The sequence below is a fragment of the Cervus elaphus genome, chromosome 25 (genome assembly GCF_910594005.1).
Source record: "Cervus elaphus chromosome 25, mCerEla1.1, whole genome shotgun sequence".
Lineage (NCBI taxonomy): Eukaryota > Metazoa > Chordata > Mammalia > Artiodactyla > Cervidae > Cervus > Cervus elaphus.
This window is the reverse complement of record NC_057839.1, coordinates 40,090,780-40,108,300: the sequence shown is the minus strand read 5'-3', so window position 1 is coordinate 40,108,300 and position 17,521 is coordinate 40,090,780. Positions and strand designations below refer to the sequence as shown.

The following is a 17,521-nucleotide window of genomic DNA, read 5'->3' as shown; positions in this document are numbered from 1 at the left end:
GGAAGCCAAATCAGTTATGTCAGAAGTCAGATTATTTTTCAAACAGAAAACGGAGAGTGCTTTTCAGCAACGGCAGCACTGGAGGAACAGTGCCACATCTCCTTATGTGACTCCTAAAACAACGTCACCTTTATTTTTCTCTTTAAGGTTCTGTGCACAGCTGACATAACCTTCCTTGATGATTACTTAAACAGCACTTTATCACGCAAAATCCTCCAAAGAATCCCACTGCTTGCTGGATCAAAGTGTGATTTTCACCTTCAAATGGTCCCTTTTACTTTTTTATCTTTAACGAGTCCCCAGCTTGAGATGCCAGCCCTTTCTTCTCAACGTCACCAATAGTAGGTTCACTGCACCCAAGTGTCTCCTGCTGGGCATGCACTATGGAACAAGATACCTTTTCTGTCTCCTCCACCTTTTTTTCTTAGTCAAAGCTAAACGTTAACTTCAACTGTGGCAGCAGCTAGCCTCTAAAGTGGTGCCCCCTGATGCCTGCCTCCTGGTATTCACATTCTTGTATAACTCTTCCTTTCACACCACACCAGAATTAGTCTCTGTGACCAACATAAGGCAGAAATGATGGTGTGTCACTTATGAGATTTGGTTTAAAATGACACCCTGGCTTCTACCTTGGTCTCTCTCTCCCCCAGATCACTTGTTCTGGGGGAAGATGTTTCACAAGCAGGCCAGTGGAGAAGCCAACATAGTGAGGACCCGAAGTCGCCTGCTAACAGCCACGTGACGAGTTGTGGTATAGACCTTCCAGTCCAGTTACGTGTCCCGGCCAACAGCTTAACTGTCACCTCCTCAGAGACCCTAAACCTGAACTAACAAGCTAAGCTTCTCTTGGATTCTTGACTTTCATAATCTCTGTGAAATTACAAGTATTTTGTATTAAGATGGTAAACTCTGGGGTAATTTGCTATGTTTTAAGATTCTGTGTTCCAGGTTAATGTGTATAGATATCTAATACACATTAGACACTTAATACTCTATAAAACTTTCCACCACTGTCACCAAAACCACCACCAATTTAAATTCCCCTCTGACTTGTAGCCTATTTGTTTATATGCTTATTGAATGTTAATTATATGTATAATTTCTTTTGGATTGTAACTGTCTAAAGTGACCCAACTATTCTTTCAATTACCACAAGTTGCTATTACAATACCATGGAATCTTTAAAAACTTATTTGACTAAATTATATAATGGGCTAACATTATGAGCTAGATCTCGTAACATAGAAGGAACTTGATACAAAAAGGTACATAAGAATGATGTGTTTGATCAAATTTGATTGTACTTAAGACTGCATACTTAACTTTTGATATTGTCTTAATTTGGTACTAAATATATTCACATTTTTACAACTAACAAGTTTTACCAACATAAAAAGTTTAAATTTATAGTTTAAATTATTTTTCTTTACATAGTGTAATTCCTAATGGAATGTTTTATATCTCCTCACAGATTTTCTGCAAATGTTCACTAACAGTAAGTACTCAACTAAATATTGCTTTGTACTCAGTTGCCAAGTCATGTCTGAGGCAAGAATACTGGAATGGGTTGCCATTTCCTTCTTCAGGGGATCCTCCCAATCCAGGGATCGAACCTCTGTCTCCTGCACTGGGAGGCAAGTTCTTTACTGCTGAGCCACCAAGGAAGCCATCACTATATATTAGTAACTGATAAATCTGAAATCTCACCAAACTGTAACCATATGTTTTTCTTTTGAATAGTCTTAACTTTTTATCTGTATTCCTGTTTCTCCTCATCCTAATTTTCCTTTCTGTATAGCACTTTTACTATGTGTGCTTGCTGAATTTCACCTGAAATCTTTTATCAAAGGAGGAAGAGAATACATAAAATTGCTTCAAGTCTCATTAATCATCTTAATTCTGCTTATATTTCTTTCATGCTAATTGACTACCAAACATTATTTAATCATAATTAACACGAAAAGATGGACTCAATAGCAATTGACAGTTTTCTATCCAAGAGAATCCATTACAAAATTAATCATTAATTTATATTTTTAAGTATAGAATTGTGATACTAGGGACAGAGACCACAATCCTATGCAATTCTCTCACACTGTCAGACTATTAGACTATGTTTCTGGATCTACCCACCTTGGGTATACCCGTGGAACTAGTAATGGCCAATGGAATATGAGCAAAAGTAGTGAAAAGGCCTGGCTCCTAAAACTTCCCTGAGAATCCCCCATGCTCTCACTGTCTTCTCCCCATAAACTACGAAGGACCAAACAGAAGATCAAAGGCCTTAGAAGATGGCAGGAGCCACTGTTTGGAGGTTGCCTCAACAACCCTTGGACAGTGAGCTGAACTATAAATAAAACTTCAATATGCTACATCACTGAGATTCTAGGATTGTTTATCAAACCAATTCACTTATCCAAATTAGTACAACTAGGCTTGCAAATAAGAAAGTTACAAGTTTATGTGATTAAAAGTTTTCTTTAACAAATAAATAAACTCTACCTTCCCTTGACTTAGTATGTATGCACATCATTATGTTATTCTTGGGCTTTCCTGGTGGCACATATAGTAAAGAATCTGCCTGAAATGCGGGAGTCCAGGGTTCGATCCCTAGGTCAGGAAGATCCTCTGGAGGAGGGTATGGCAACCCACTCCAGTATTCTTGCCTAGAGAATTCCATAGACAGAGGAGCCTGTTGGGCTACAGTCCATGGGGTCGCAAATAGTCGGACACAACTGAAGCAACTTAGCACGCACACACCTTCCCTTGAGGGTATAATGGCAATAAAAATGAACTCCTTTTCATTAATTTGTATACAACCCAGGTGGCTCAGGTGGTAAAGAATATGCCTGCAATGCAGGGGAGCCTGGTTCAATCCCTGGATCAGGAAGATGCGCTGGAGAAGGAAATGGCAACCCACTCCAGTGTTCTTGCCTGGAAAATCCCATGGACAGAGGAGCCTGGTGGGCTATAGTCCATGTGGTCGCAGAGTCAGACATGACTGAGCAACTGAGCACACCACATACATAATCTAGTTAAGGATAGATAACACTAAATAGAAAATTTTATTTGATTAAAGTTAAATCATCCTTCTTGCAAAAAAACTAGGATTTTTTTCTCTTTAATCCTGTGTTCCAAATTAAAAAGCTAAATCAGGGATCAAACATGGTGGTATATTTATAATCTCAAACCTACTCCTATATTCAAAAATCCCAAATGGCAGTTTCTTAGGAAATGTTCCCTGCCAACCTGAAGAGAATTTAAATAGGAAACATGAGATATATCTTGAAATCCTCCTAAATTTTTTCTCAGAAAATAAAGCTCTTTATCAAGAAAAAACCCTCTAACAAAAAAGTTCTCAAAAATTGTGCCAACATTGTAAATGTTACATAATTGCTAATAACAATAATATTAATAATTAATATAACAGTTTTCAGTGTTATTATTGAGAAATCTGAAATTACTCTGATTCCAGATTCTTCATGTATAAAGTAACCTGTTCCAACCACAATCACCACCAGCATCACTACTTCCTTTCTGGAAGCTTGCAAGAGGTTTGCTTTATCCCTAGTATACTAACATACCTCAGTGTGAGACCTTTTACCATTGATTATATTAAGTATTTTGTGTTTTCTTTCATTCAGAGGCTGGTGCCTAAGTTTTGAGAAATTTTTTTAAAAATTCTTTTTATTTTGAGTATTCCCTGTGCTTTTACTAGAACTACCACTAGCCAGCTGTAAATATCCTGAATATTACTAAGTTTATATGTAATTTGCTTCTATATTTAATTTATAAGCTAAAACCAGTGAATCTGAGCAATGAATCTACATCTTTCTTATATACTGTTGGTGAAAACAACAAAATCCTGAACATCTTTTGGTGACAACAATAACTTGTTTTGGTGAAGTATAAAGTGAAATTTCTAATTAAGATTTTTAAATCTTTAAAAAAAATTAAAATCTTAATAGTTACTGCAGTCTTTCAAAAATGATAATAGGAAATCATCTGCTTATGAATGACTTGAAAGATTTCTAGAATTTTAAAAACTAGTTATTTAAAAATTTTCTAAAATTAAATGACTTTTCAGGAGAAGAAAAGCCATCTTTAAAACATGGCATTAACTCACAGTTTAGGAACATCTAACCTATAAAGCTATAAATCACCATAAAAAACTGAAAAAAATAAATATAAGTAAACATCAAATACCACAACCAGACAGAAACAAAGCCAGAAAACAGTTAAGTAAAGATAGCTTTTCCTAATAAAGTTTAGTCAAGAAATGAAATGCAAGAGGAAATAATATCCTTTTATACAGTCCACAGATATTTAGGATATCTCTTGGGATCTTCTTGCATCATGAAAATCTTACAGTTATGGGACAAAGTGGGAAACTACTGCTAAATATAATCCCCAAATTAGCTCAAAACTGAGAATTCATCTTAACAAAAAAGCTGCATATCATTTTATGCTAATATTCCCTTAGCATCTTACACAAATATTTGAAATACAAATCTTAAAGCTGAGATGCAAAAATTTCCTAACAAAAAGATTTTTTAATCAATAACTAGACCCATGGTAAATATATGTAAATGCAAATATATAAATGTATAATTATTATGAAGTCTTCCACAGATTAGTTCATTTTCTTTCAACCACTTTTTTTTTTCATTTATTAGTTGGAGGCTAATTACTTTACAATATTGTAGTGGTTTTTGTCATACATTGACATGAATCAGCCATGGATTTACATGTATTCCCCATCCCGATCCCCCCTCCCACCTCCCTCTCTACCCGATCCCTCTGGGTCTTCCCAGTGCACCAGGCCCGAGCACTTATCTCATGCATCCAACCTGGGTTGGTGATCTGTTTCACCCTAGATAATATACATGTTTCGATGCTGTTCTTTCTGAACATCCCACCCTCGCCTTCTCCCACAGAGTCCAAAAGTCTGTTCTGTATATCTGTGTGTCTTTTTCTGTTTTGCATATAGGGTTATCATTACCATCTTTCTAAATTCCATATATATGTGTCAGTATACTGTAATGGTCTTTATCTTTCTGGCTTACTTCACTCTGTATAAGGGGTCCAGTTTCATCCATCTCATTAGAACTGATTCAAATGAATTTTAATGGCTGAGTAACATTCCATGGTGTATATGTACCACAGCTTCCTTATCCATTCGTCTGCTGATGGGCATCTAGGTTGCTTCCATGTCCTGGCTATTATAAACAGTGCTGTGATGAACATTGGGGTGCACGTGTCTCTTTCAGATCTGATTTCCTCAGTGTGTATGCCCAGAAGTGGGATTGCTGGGTCATATGGCAGTTCTATTTCCAGTTTTTTAAGGAATCTCCACACTGTTCTCCATAGCGGCTGTACTAGTTTGCATTCCCACCAACAGTGTAAGAGGGTTCCCTTTTCTCCACACCCTCTCCAGCATTTATTGCTTGCAGACTTTTAGATAGCAGCCATCCTGACTGGCGTGTAATGGTACCTCATTGTGGTTTTGATTTGCATTTCTCTGATAATGAGTGATGTTGAGCATCTTTTCATGTGTTTGTTAGCCATCTGTATGTCTTCTTTGGAGAAATGTCTGTTTAGTTCTTTGGCCCATTTTTTGCTTGGGTCATTTACTTTTCTGGAATTGAGCTGCAGGAGTTGCTTGTATATTTTTTAGATTAATCCTTTGTCTGTTGCTTCGTTTGCTATTATTTTCTTCCAATCTGAGGGCTGTCTTTTCACCTTGCTTATAGTTTCCTTTGTTGTGCAAAAGCTTTTAAGTTTCATTAGGTCCCATTTGTTTATTTTTGCTTTTATTTCCAATATTCTGGGAGGTGGGTCATAGAGGATCCTGCTGTGATTTATGTCGGAGAGTGTTTTGCCTATGTTCTCCTCTAGGAGTTTTATAGTTTCTGGTCTTACATTTAGATCTTTAATGCATTTTGAGTTTACTTTTGTGTATGGTGTTAGAAAGTGTTCTAGTTTCATTCTTTTACAAGTGTCAACCACTTTCTTTTTCCTTTTTGACATTTCAAAGATTAAGACCAAGACTCTTTCCTTAAATATCAAGTACCTTTTATAGTCCTTCCCTTATCAATGAGTTTTCAAACTCACCCTCAAATTTTTTTCAATAAGAAAAAAACTGTTATGGAAATATGCTGTATTTCTTATTTCAGAATCTAATCATAAAAATTTTACAACTCAAGCAGTTCATTGTACTTCCTTAAATGTAGTCAGTGGCACTGAAATCCCCAAATAAGTTAATTATAAATGATTACTTCTAGAAATTAGAGATCAAAGGAACTGTAAATTACATATTGCCCCAAACACACTTGATTCCCAATCCACCTACTTTCATCATGAACTCTTTCAATGTTGAAGGCTCTACTATGCTGATTCAAACTCAGCTGCTGTTCATGGAGGTCCACAGGAACAGGGTTGATGCCAGTCCCTTCAAGATATAACCTAATTCGCTGCCTCCATAACCACCTTAGAGTGAAGAAAAAGCAAGTTATATTAGAGTAAGTTAAACAAAGGATTAGACATTATAATTTCTCCAAATTAAAAAAATTCATATTAAAAAACTAGTTATCCCATAAACTAATTACACCAGAAATACCTAAAACCCACCACTGATTCCTGCTCAAAAACAGATTTAAATGGCAATATCTACTGTATCTATAAGACCCCTCAAATAACATGAATTAAAGTCAAGTTATTTATCAAGTATCCATTAAATCCCATATATAGAGCTAATGTAGTTGTGTTTTACTTATCAAAAAGTATAATATATACAAAAAAGAAAACATTCTGAAATTAAAACACCATTATGTTAAGGTGGTCAGATTACATAAAAATCCCTTCCCTAAAATTCTGTAATAATGTTTTTCTGGTTTTTACAATTAGAGTTCAATAACAAACACTATAACACTTAAGATTACACCTAAAATTTCAATGACTTTTTAGTAGGGAAAATAAAAAATGAATCAAGTTTAATTGATATTAAAATCAAAAACTGACATAGCAAAAGGCCAATGGGACAGATTCTACTAGGTAAGTACACAAAAATATACCCCTACTTAAGAGTATATTAGTCATCTGTAAAGGTACTAAACTTCTGAGATGAGCAGAAACTGGAATCACTACTAAAAAAAAAGGTTTCAGAAGTCCACTAGATTTAATACAATTTCACAAACACCTAGAGACAAGGTTTTCTCAAACTATAAAATCTAGGCTAAGTCAGCAAAAAAAGTAGTCCAACTTAGCTCTCTCAAATTAATTGGTCTACCTTATCTTAACTCTTCCCTTTACCCTTCTCTTTTCAGGGCAGTCTGACTACTAAACAAATTAAGTGAAAGGAATATTAAAAAAAAATCTCCATTGGTTAGGAAATAATTAACATGTAAGACAGAGATACCAGGAATCTCAGCATAGTTAGAATAAATACAACCCTCAGACACTCTGGATGGGAGAAGATGAGGATGAAAAATACAAAATCTCAGAGAACTTGAACATTTAGTTTTCACCGACAGTCTTTTTACCAAACTTCTAAAAACATGTAAGGTTAAAGTAGAGACATGGCCTCTATCTCACTGAAGGAGAAAAACGTCTACTTACAATTACATTACAGGCCAAGTGGCATTTGGCAAGGTTTCTCCATATAGTTCTAATAAGGCTGGGAGAAGCCAAGTTAGATGTGCTTCTGACTCAGCTAACATATTATTTTTTATGTATTATTTGAATTCTTTTTTATGACTACAACTATGGACTAATCCAAATATTATCTAATGTGTTCTGTTTAACAGCATTTTTAATGGCACACATTAATAAAATAATCATATAATAATAAGATTATCTTAACAAGATAATTATAGAGCAATAGTAAGAACTTCCTACCTGAACTCACCACGATAGAACTTCTGTAAGGCTTCTGGGAAGGAATGCGTATATCGAACAGGAAGACATAAATGACCCTCAGACCTTATTTTAAAGGGATTTGGGTGGTATAAAGGGAAGAAGAAAAATAAAAGTACTCAATTCAAAAGGTATCATTAAACTACAAAAATCAGACATGAATTTTTTTGAATTTCTACCCTATAATTCATTTTTGCCACATATTATTTATATTTTTAACAAGAACCAAAAAAAAAAAAAAAAAAGACCAAATAGAAATAGTAGTTTACACCCAGGTTTAATGCCATAATACAACTTAAGTTTCCACATTACAGTAAAACTAACAGCAAATTTGCCACTGATTGATATCCCTGCAAAATTATCTAATGGTGTAGTGATGTTTGCATCTTAACATCTATATTACTTAACTACTCACTTTGGGCAAGTCACTTTAGCATCAGCTTCTTCATCGCTAAAAGGGCCATAAAACCACCAAATCTCAAAAGGTTATTCTGAGGAATCAAACTATTTATGTGAAAGTTTTTTGAACCATAAACCCCTTATAAATATCTTTTAAGATAATCTCTTACTAAAAGAGAACTCATAGCTTAATCTAATCTAACTTCAAGGAGTTAACAGCTTTCGTGAAGGATAGAGTATTTTTTTAAAAAAATTGCAAATTACAAACTGTTAACTGCCTATAGGCTGATACAGGAAGATGAGAGGCTATAACACCCTAACATGAGGAAAGGTGTCCAGATAGTTCAATCATCCTCATTTACATGATGCTTCAAACTTGAAGGAAAGGTTGACAGTTGGCCTGGCAAAACAAACCCTTAATGATAACTGTAAATTAACATAAATGTGAAGAGCCATATAAAAGGCTTTTACAAAGCTGTAACTAGTCAATTTATCTGAGATAAATTTATCTAAGAAACTTAGGGACTAGATTTTTTAAATTTTTATATTTACTGCAGTACTAAGTGCTAAGAATAGTATACAGTGCTAAGAAAATAAAAGTTGAAAGTGAAAGTATAAATCGCTCAGTCCTGTCCGACTCTTTGTGACCCCATGGACTTCTCTAGGCCACAACATTGGAATGGGTAAACTTTCCCTTCTCCAGGGGATCTTCCCAACCCAGGGATTGAACCCAGGTCACCTGCATTGCAGGTGGATTCTTTACTAGCTGAGTCACAAGGGAAGCCCCTTATATAAAAGTTATCAACAGTCATTTATTTTGATAGAATACCTACGGAGGTCACCTGCAGGTCTAAAACACTCAAGAGAGAAAAATCTAGGCCTGGCCTGGAGGATTCAATTTCAGTGAGGCTCACTCACTAGTGTTAACTGCTGGCAAGGTCCTCAAATCTGTCTCCATGTTAGTCTCCCCACAGGGCGGCCTTGGTATCCTCACATCATGGTGGCTGACTTGCTCAAGAATGAGCAACCCAAGAGACCAACACAGAAGCTACAGTACCGTTTATGACCTGGCCTTGGAATGCACACACTGTTGCACCATATTCTTTTGATCCCACGGGCCAGCCCTGCTTGAAGTGGGAAGGGAACTACATAAAGGTATAAATAACAAGAGGCTACCTTAAAGGTCAGCTATCACATGCTGTCTATCCCATTTTGATTATGAAGCATTTAAATGTCATAATTATATACAGGGGTCAGCAGAGTGAGTACAAAATACCAAAGAGAAAATTGAAATTGTCTGTTTAATTTACTTGAGTCCACCAATGAGACATCTTAGAGAAGCAGATCCTGCAGCCCGAGGCAAACCTTTGGGTGCCTGCAGCCCCAGCTGACATCTGCCCATAACCTCATTAAAGATCCCGGATTCCTGACACACAGAAACCATGCGAGATAATACGTTATTATTACTGTTGTTTTAAGCCTCCAGTTTGCGGATGATTGGTTATGCTGCGTTTGATAACTACTGCAGAGAAGAAGAAACTTAATTGAACATTAACTTCTGGGCTTATTTAAGGATTGTGAGACACCTCACACTTATAAGAACTATAAGTCAGGCAAGCTGAATTACAGAACAAGCTAGAGGCCTTACACATTTCTGCCTGGAGGCAAAAAGAAAAACCAAAAGACTTCTAGAATACATTATTCCAGATGTATGTAGGATGGTGTCACCGACTCGATGGACGGGAGTTTGAGTAAACTCCAGGAGTTGGTGATGGACAGGGAGGCCTGGTGTGCTGCAATTCATGGGGTCGCAAAGTGTCGGACACAACTGAGCAACTAAACTGAACTGAAAAATTAGAGAAACAACACCTTCTGCTTACCAGTTTCAAAATCTTCACGAGCTAATGAATATTAAGCCAGTTTTTAAAGGAGAATATATTTCAACAAACTGTATAAAATATGATCACTAAACAATCTCTTACTTTAATGATACAAAAATCATTACATTACATATCATTACATTACATATCATTACAAAGTTTTTCTAAAATACATGTGTACAATCACTAAAGGCAATTAAAAAATAATTATTGAAGCAATAATATCAGTTACTCGTGCTTAGGAAATATTTGCTCAGCTAGGTCAGGGTCCTAGCTCTGCTCCCTAAAATCATTTAACTAATCATTCATTTTTCAAGTGTTTATTGCCTACTGATTACGTATAATAATAGTATGCTAGTGGTAGAGAAATTTAGTCCTATACTCAAGGAATTTGTAGTCTGATGGAAGAGACAAACAATCAAGCAGAAAATAACAAGGAGAGATAAGTGCTCCCTGTAGAAGGAGCTCACGACAGGAACCAGTCTTGAATTAAAAAGAACTACACAATTGAGTCAGTGATCTAAGGGCACTCCAGGCGAAAGCACAAATAAAGGCATGAAAAGAACCTCTGGAGAACTCTTTCACTTACTGTTTCCAGCCCTGCTATCTTGCTATCAACAAAGCTCATCACCAGAGCAAGAGCTCCCACAAGTGAGCCTCCAGTCAAGACATTAGGATGTTCATCCATTACACTGTGCTTAAGAACAGCTTCAGGTTGGGGGGTGGGGATACTGAATGAAGGTATAAACTTCCATTTATGAGATAAGAAAGTATTGGAGAAGCAATGTACCACATGCTAGCTAAAGTTAACACTGGTGTATGGAATACTTGAAAGTTATTAAAGACAGGAACTCTTAAGAGTTCTCATCATGAGAAAAAAATCTTTCCCGTCTTTTATTTATTTATTTTTAGCTATATCAGATAACAGACGTTAAGAACTTATTGTGGTAATGATTTCACAACACATGTTACATCAAGTCATTATGTTGTACACCCTAAACTTATACAGAGTTGTATGTCCATTATATCTCAATAAAACTGGACAAAAATACAATTTAAAAAACCCAAAGAATAGACTTCAGGAAGGATTCTAGAATGTTCCTAGAGAGCCATCAGTCCTTTTTTTAAGCTGAAGAATGTGTAGTGCCTGTGGGTAAATAAAGATAGATGAAACTAGAAAAGCGAATAAGCAACAGGTGGTGAAACATCATATACATTATGCTAAGGAATTTGCAAGGCATCCTGAAGGTCAATGAAAGGTTAATCCATGAAATTAAAAGATGCTTACTCCTTGGAAGGAAAGTTATGACCAACCTAGACAGCATATTAAAAAGCAGAGACATTACTTTGCCAATAAAGGTCTGTCTAATCAAGGCTATGGTTTTTGCAGTGGTCATGTATGGATGTGAGAGTTGGACTACAAAGAAAGCTGAGCGCAGAAGAATTGATGCTTTTGAACTGTGGTGTTGGAGAAGACTCTTGACAGTCCCTTGGACTGCAAGGAGATCCAACCAGTCCATCCTAAAGGAGATCAGTCGTGGGTGTTCACTGGAAGGACTGAAACTTCAGTTTCAGTTGAAGCTGAAACTCCAATACTTTGGCCACCTGATGAGAAGAGCTGACTCATTGAAAAAGGCCCTGATGCTGGGAAAGATTGAAGGCAGGAGGAGAAGGGGATGACAGAGGATAAGATGGTTGGATGGCATCACCGACTCAATGGACATGGGTTTGGGTGCACTCCGGGAGTTGGTGATGGACAGGGAGGCCTGGCGTGCTGTGGTCCATGGTGTCAAAAAGAGTCGGACACAACTGAGCGACTGAACTGAACTGAACTGAAGGTCAAAAGGAAACCCTGAAAGACTTTAACTAAGGAATGGATACAATCAAATTTGCACTTTAGAAAAAATACTAAGGCAAAGTGTGAAGGATGAGTTGGAAAGAGCAAGAATGGATATTATTGCAGTAATTTAACTCACACACTACAAAGGCCTGAGCTATGTTTAGTAACAGTGAAGAGGGCAAGAGATGGACTCAAAGGCAGGATCCCTAAAACTTCACACTAAATACCCGGTCAATATGATGAAGGGAGTGAGAGGAGGGGGTGAGGATGAGTCGCCACAGCTTTAGCACCCATTACAATTCCATTCATCAGGCATGGCAGCAGGGAAAGCAGACAAGTCCATTTGTAGATACATTACTTTTAACTGCCACCAGACACATTCAAGGGGAAGCCAGTATGGCTACAACAGCATGAAGAAAGGGAAAATAACAGGACATAAGGATACAGAATAGTCAGAGGCCAGATAATGTAGAGTCTTGAATGTCACAGTGAAGGTGATCAACCATCCCCATTTGCCCGAGACGGACAAGTTTCCCAGGACGAAGGACTTTCAGTGCTAAAACTGAGAAAACCCCAAGCAAACCAGGATGAGAAGGAACTGGTCATTCTAGTCATTGTAAAATTAATTTTATTCTGAGTTAGATGGAGACCCACAGTAAGACTTTGGGCACAGAAGTCTACCTAATATTACCAAACTTTATAAACAGTCTCTGTGGCTGCAGTGGACAGAAGAGACTAAAATAAGGTAAGAGGAGAAGCAAGATCAGTGTTGGATATAAAGATTCTGGAGTCACCAGAATCTTAGTTAAAATGACAGATGTTATTCAGTTATTCTGGAGATAGTACAGAAAAGGAATAGAAAAGACTTATCTATGACTGAGCAGAAAGATAATGGTAGAAAATATTTTAAGAAATTTTTCAGGAAAGTGAATGAAGAGAGAATTAAGAAAAAAAAAAAAACAGAGGGGATCAACACACTGAAAGTCAAAGGGCAGATTTATTAGAATTGAGGAAATAAGGTTACATGTCAGAGAAGCTGAGGAAAAGGGAAAAAAGTGCTAACAGGGTTTGATTTATTTATTAAGTCAATGAAGTTACCCAGGAAATCAGTGAAGGCACACTTAGGAATGTAGATGAGAGCCTAGGAAAGGGTAGAAGATGCAACATCATTAACTCATCCATCACCAGCAACACCAAAGGTCACCAGTACTGACCTCAGTCAAGGACTCAGGTATATTCAGCTACAGACACTACTCCCAAACTACCTGGGAAATCAGATGTGAGAACCTGTCCATCCCATATCATAATTTTCTACCACCAGTGCTAGCACAATGCATATGTATTTCTCATGCCTAAGCTATAAAAAGAGAGCTAAGACTTTGAGAATAACTACAAAGAAGAGAAATCTGCTAAAGGTAGAGATCAATTCTACATGCCTAGATTTCATCACCAAAATGGTTCTGGTCCATAGTTCTAACATTCATGATAACCACTCACACAGCACACACCCCGTACCAAGAGGATAAAGAGCTTCCAAACTTTAAGATTTATCATGAACAGATACTATGCAAAGCAAAGAATAAATGTTTGTATGTATAACAGGTTAAAAAAATTCTTTTTCCTTACCGTTCTGGGTCGGTGTTTACACCAATAACTGGTTTAAGTCTGTCCAAGACTTTACTTGCTGCCAAAAGCATCGTGCCATCCCCTAAAGGACATAAAGCATTAACCACTAGTTTTGTAACAAGTCTGATTGACAACACTGTGGACATTAGTCCTTTCAGCGATCACACCCCACCCCATCCTGTTGGTTGCCAGTCTCCTCCTCTTCCTTTCTACCCACTATTCCTTAGTATTCTCTCTCCAACTCTAATTCAGAATTCTCAACAGTGGCAAGAGTGACACTTTAGGCCAGGTAATTTTTCTGCTTTGGGGTTGTCCTGAGCCTGTAGGGTGATGGGCAGCATCCCTGGCCTCTACCCATTAGATGCCAATAGTAGCCCCCAGGTGGGAGCCACGATGCTAACCCTATCACTTCTTTTAACCAATCCTCTCCCTCTCTCATACCATCAGTCCAAATTCACATATTATTTTAATGAGAATACGTACAAAGTGTCCAGCTTTGCATTTTTCTCCCTACCAAAAACAAACCCGTAAAGGTTTATAAAGAATGGTCACTAACTTAATAATACAGCTCAGGAAAAAAACAAGTATAAGCATACTGGGACCAAAGAGGGATGGGATCTAATCTCATTAAACTCTTAAACTCAACTTTATTTTAAAGACTGGCATAACTAAACTAAAATACAATTATAAACAATCCTATGAATCATATTTAAAGTTAAATGAACACCTTAAATATACACACAGAAACACACACACACAGAACCTCACAGTAACATCATCCACTAAAAAAGTAAAATGTTGTATAAAGCACATCTTTTAAAACCTGATCCTAAAAATCTAAAAATTTGTCTTACAGTAGGACTCTGAAACCTTCATTACAGCTAGCTCACAGGATTATTTGGAAATATGACTATTAAAGAGCATTTCCATATTCCAACACCTTTACCTCTGCAAAACTATTACCTCCTGCAGCTATGACAGCATCTGCCCATCGAACAGTTTCCTCATCATATTCTCTCCTCTTTACGAGACGAACCTCAATTCCCTCATTCCTAAGATAAAAAAAGTAAAGGGTATATAAAATGTCCACTAACATAAAGGACTATGTTTTTTGAGAGGCAGATTATTACAACAGAGATGTAAAATAAACAAATTTGTTTTACAAATTTATGTTTAGCTTTGGAAGGTCAGCTTCATTTTCATTTAACCACAACAACCAATCAACCATTAACTATAGGAAGCATATGAATAAACTATCCCAAACCCCCAATGTGCTTTAAAAACATCTTTTAAAGCCCTTGATGAATAGCAATATTAATTAGAATTTCCTTTTATTTTCTCTACTCTTCCTGACACTAAAATTCATCAATACAAAATGGTCCAAAAGACTAACACTTTGACAGACAATTTTTTTAAATAAGAGCGAATAGCTATTATTTTAAATTCAACAAATATTGACTGCCAGATAAAAACAGTGACTAAAACACTTCCTAATTTGTGTGTCCTCACATTGATTCTCTTGTATACACACAAACTTATTCACTGACTCATTTAGCCTTTAATTAACAGAAGTTTCTATAATCATAATTTTTAGACATTCAAAAACTATTATAAATGAACACCTATATAATCCACTATTCTGTTTAAGAAATAAAACATTATCCTACAGTTGAAGCCTGCTGTGTACAAAATTAACTGTGTAGAAAAGGCACTTCTTAGGCAGACCAAATAATAACTGACAATCTGAAATTTTCAGAGTAAAATAAAAATTTCCTTAAAAATACTCTAATACTAGGTCCATTAGCCACAACATAATTTTCTTAAAATGATTCTATAATGGCCGTCTCTCCTTAAAAATCTAAGTATTAGCTGCTAGTAAAAATTAAAAAATTGAAAGTCCTCAATACAGAAGCCCACTTAACACCTGATCCCACAGACTTACCGTAAACTATCGAGAATGTGCTCTACATTTTTGGTGTGAATATGATGCCGCTCAAGCAGTCCACTGTAGCTAGAGCCTTTCAGTGCGAGCTATATCAAAATAAAACAAATTTTGCCTTATTACATACAATGTTTTACATATTGTATTTCTTTAAAAAGCCCTAAATAAGACAGACTGGGTTGTTTTGGGTTTTTTTTGAACATACATTTTAATGGCTATCTGTGAAACCCACAAGTATAAACTTGATTAGAAAGTCTGGTTCCAGAAAATCATAACGTGGTTTTAATACCAAATACAGCATTAAGTTTCCTGAATCAGTATATGCTGAATCCTGAATGTAGTCAACAGGATTTCAAAACTGCATGTTTTACAGCTTCAGTGTCTTTTTCTTTCCAAGTGGATTTTTTAACACACTGAATTTGGCTACTGAAGACCAAAGATGAACTATTATTTTAGAAGGCAGTCATCTAAAGGTCATCCAATGACCTCTGTTCTACTTGGACTAGTAGCTCTCTTGTATTCCAATTTCTGAACTCTATCTGGAATTTACACAATCCAAACAAAGGGCTTGCTGGCTACTTGAGAGTGGATAACTTCTAGATATAAGGACATATGCTGCTGCTGCTAAGTCACTTCAGTCGTGTCCGACTCTGTGCGACCCCATCCCTGGGATTCTCCAGGCAAGAACACTGGAGTGGGTTGCCATTTCCTTCTCCAATGCATAAAAGTCTTCAATAATTGCTTTTGCTAGTTGTTTGGAATACTTTGGAATGTCACTATCTTACCACTAATAGTCTTCTAAAGTATGTATGTTTTCTAAATCATCCACAAAGTAAAATGTTGAGAGGGAAGTTTAGAAACATTCATTTAATCATCAAGTAGGAAATATGTTCACTAGAGTGAATGCTAGAGTCAAAAAGCATGTTATTTGGGGGGAACAACAAAATTACAACTACCTACAGAGAAACTATTAAAGAAAAACAAACAAAACAAGACCAGCAGAAAAGATCTCCTACAATTAAGGATATAAGAGGGAGCCACAGCAAGACAGGTAAGAGGTATGAGATGCAGCACAGTCAAGGCCCACACCCCTGGGTGGACAACCCCCAAAAGGGGGGAAGGAATAATTTACAAATGCAGAGCTGCTTCCCAAGGAGCAAGAGGCCAGAGCCCCTCACTGACTCCCCAGCCCAGAGGCCCTGCACTGGGAAGACGAGTCCCCGAACATCCGGCTGTGGAGGCCAGCAGGACTTACTTTTAGGAGAACCAGGGCTGTGGGAAATAAAGAGCACACACAAAACTCCACACACTCCAGGACCCAGCGCAGAAGCAGCCATTTGAAAAAGTCCTGGGTCAGACCCATCTGCTGATCTCAGAGACGTTCCTGAGGAGGCAGGAGGCAGGAGGCAGCTAGTGCTCACCATGACACGGGACGCTGGTGACGGCCACTGTGGGAAGCCCATTCCACCACGGGCACGCTGGTGCTGGCAAACACCACTGTGGAATCCCCTCTCTAGCTTATTACTGCCGGGATGTGAACCCACAGGCCTGCCGCCTAAAGACCCTCTGAGCCCATAGATAACCCCGGACCTACCCCGTCCACCAGAGAGCCCGAGACCCAGCCCACACACCAGCACGCTCACAGTAGGCCCCGGATCCCCAGGACCCGGCTCTGCCTATCAGTGGACCTGTAACAGCCTGGGGGCTGGCTTCACTCACTGGAGAGTGGGGAGGCACCAGTCCAGGGCCCCCTGGGCCTGGACCCCAGCTGACCCCAGCTGGGGTCAGCTACCAGTGGGCTGACCCCAACTCCAGGACCTCCAGGGCCCTACAACCAGAGACTCCAGGACTGCCTCTGCCCACCAGTGGGATGGTGCTAACCCCAGGACCCAGCTGTCCCACCAGAGGGCAGGCACCAGC

At 37.6% G+C, this 17,521-nt stretch overlaps 1 protein-coding gene across 3 annotated transcripts in view; it reads right to left on the bottom strand.

Annotated features, from left to right (window-relative positions):
• NADK2 (NAD kinase 2, mitochondrial) overlaps window positions 1-17,521 on the bottom strand; it is a 47,946-nt gene that overhangs the window by 19,243 nt on the left and 11,182 nt on the right. For all 3 annotated transcript variants that reach the window (XM_043887488.1, XM_043887489.1, XM_043887490.1), the window contains exons 2-6: window positions 15,602-15,690; window positions 14,623-14,711; window positions 13,660-13,741; window positions 7,897-7,980; window positions 6,353-6,489 (exon numbers count right to left, since the gene is read on the bottom strand). In XM_043887488.1, coding sequence (XP_043743423.1) covers window positions 6,353-6,489; window positions 7,897-7,980; window positions 13,660-13,741; window positions 14,623-14,711; window positions 15,602-15,690 — 481 coding nt within the window. The remainder of the gene's footprint in view (window positions 1-6,352; window positions 6,490-7,896; window positions 7,981-13,659; window positions 13,742-14,622; window positions 14,712-15,601; window positions 15,691-17,521) is intronic.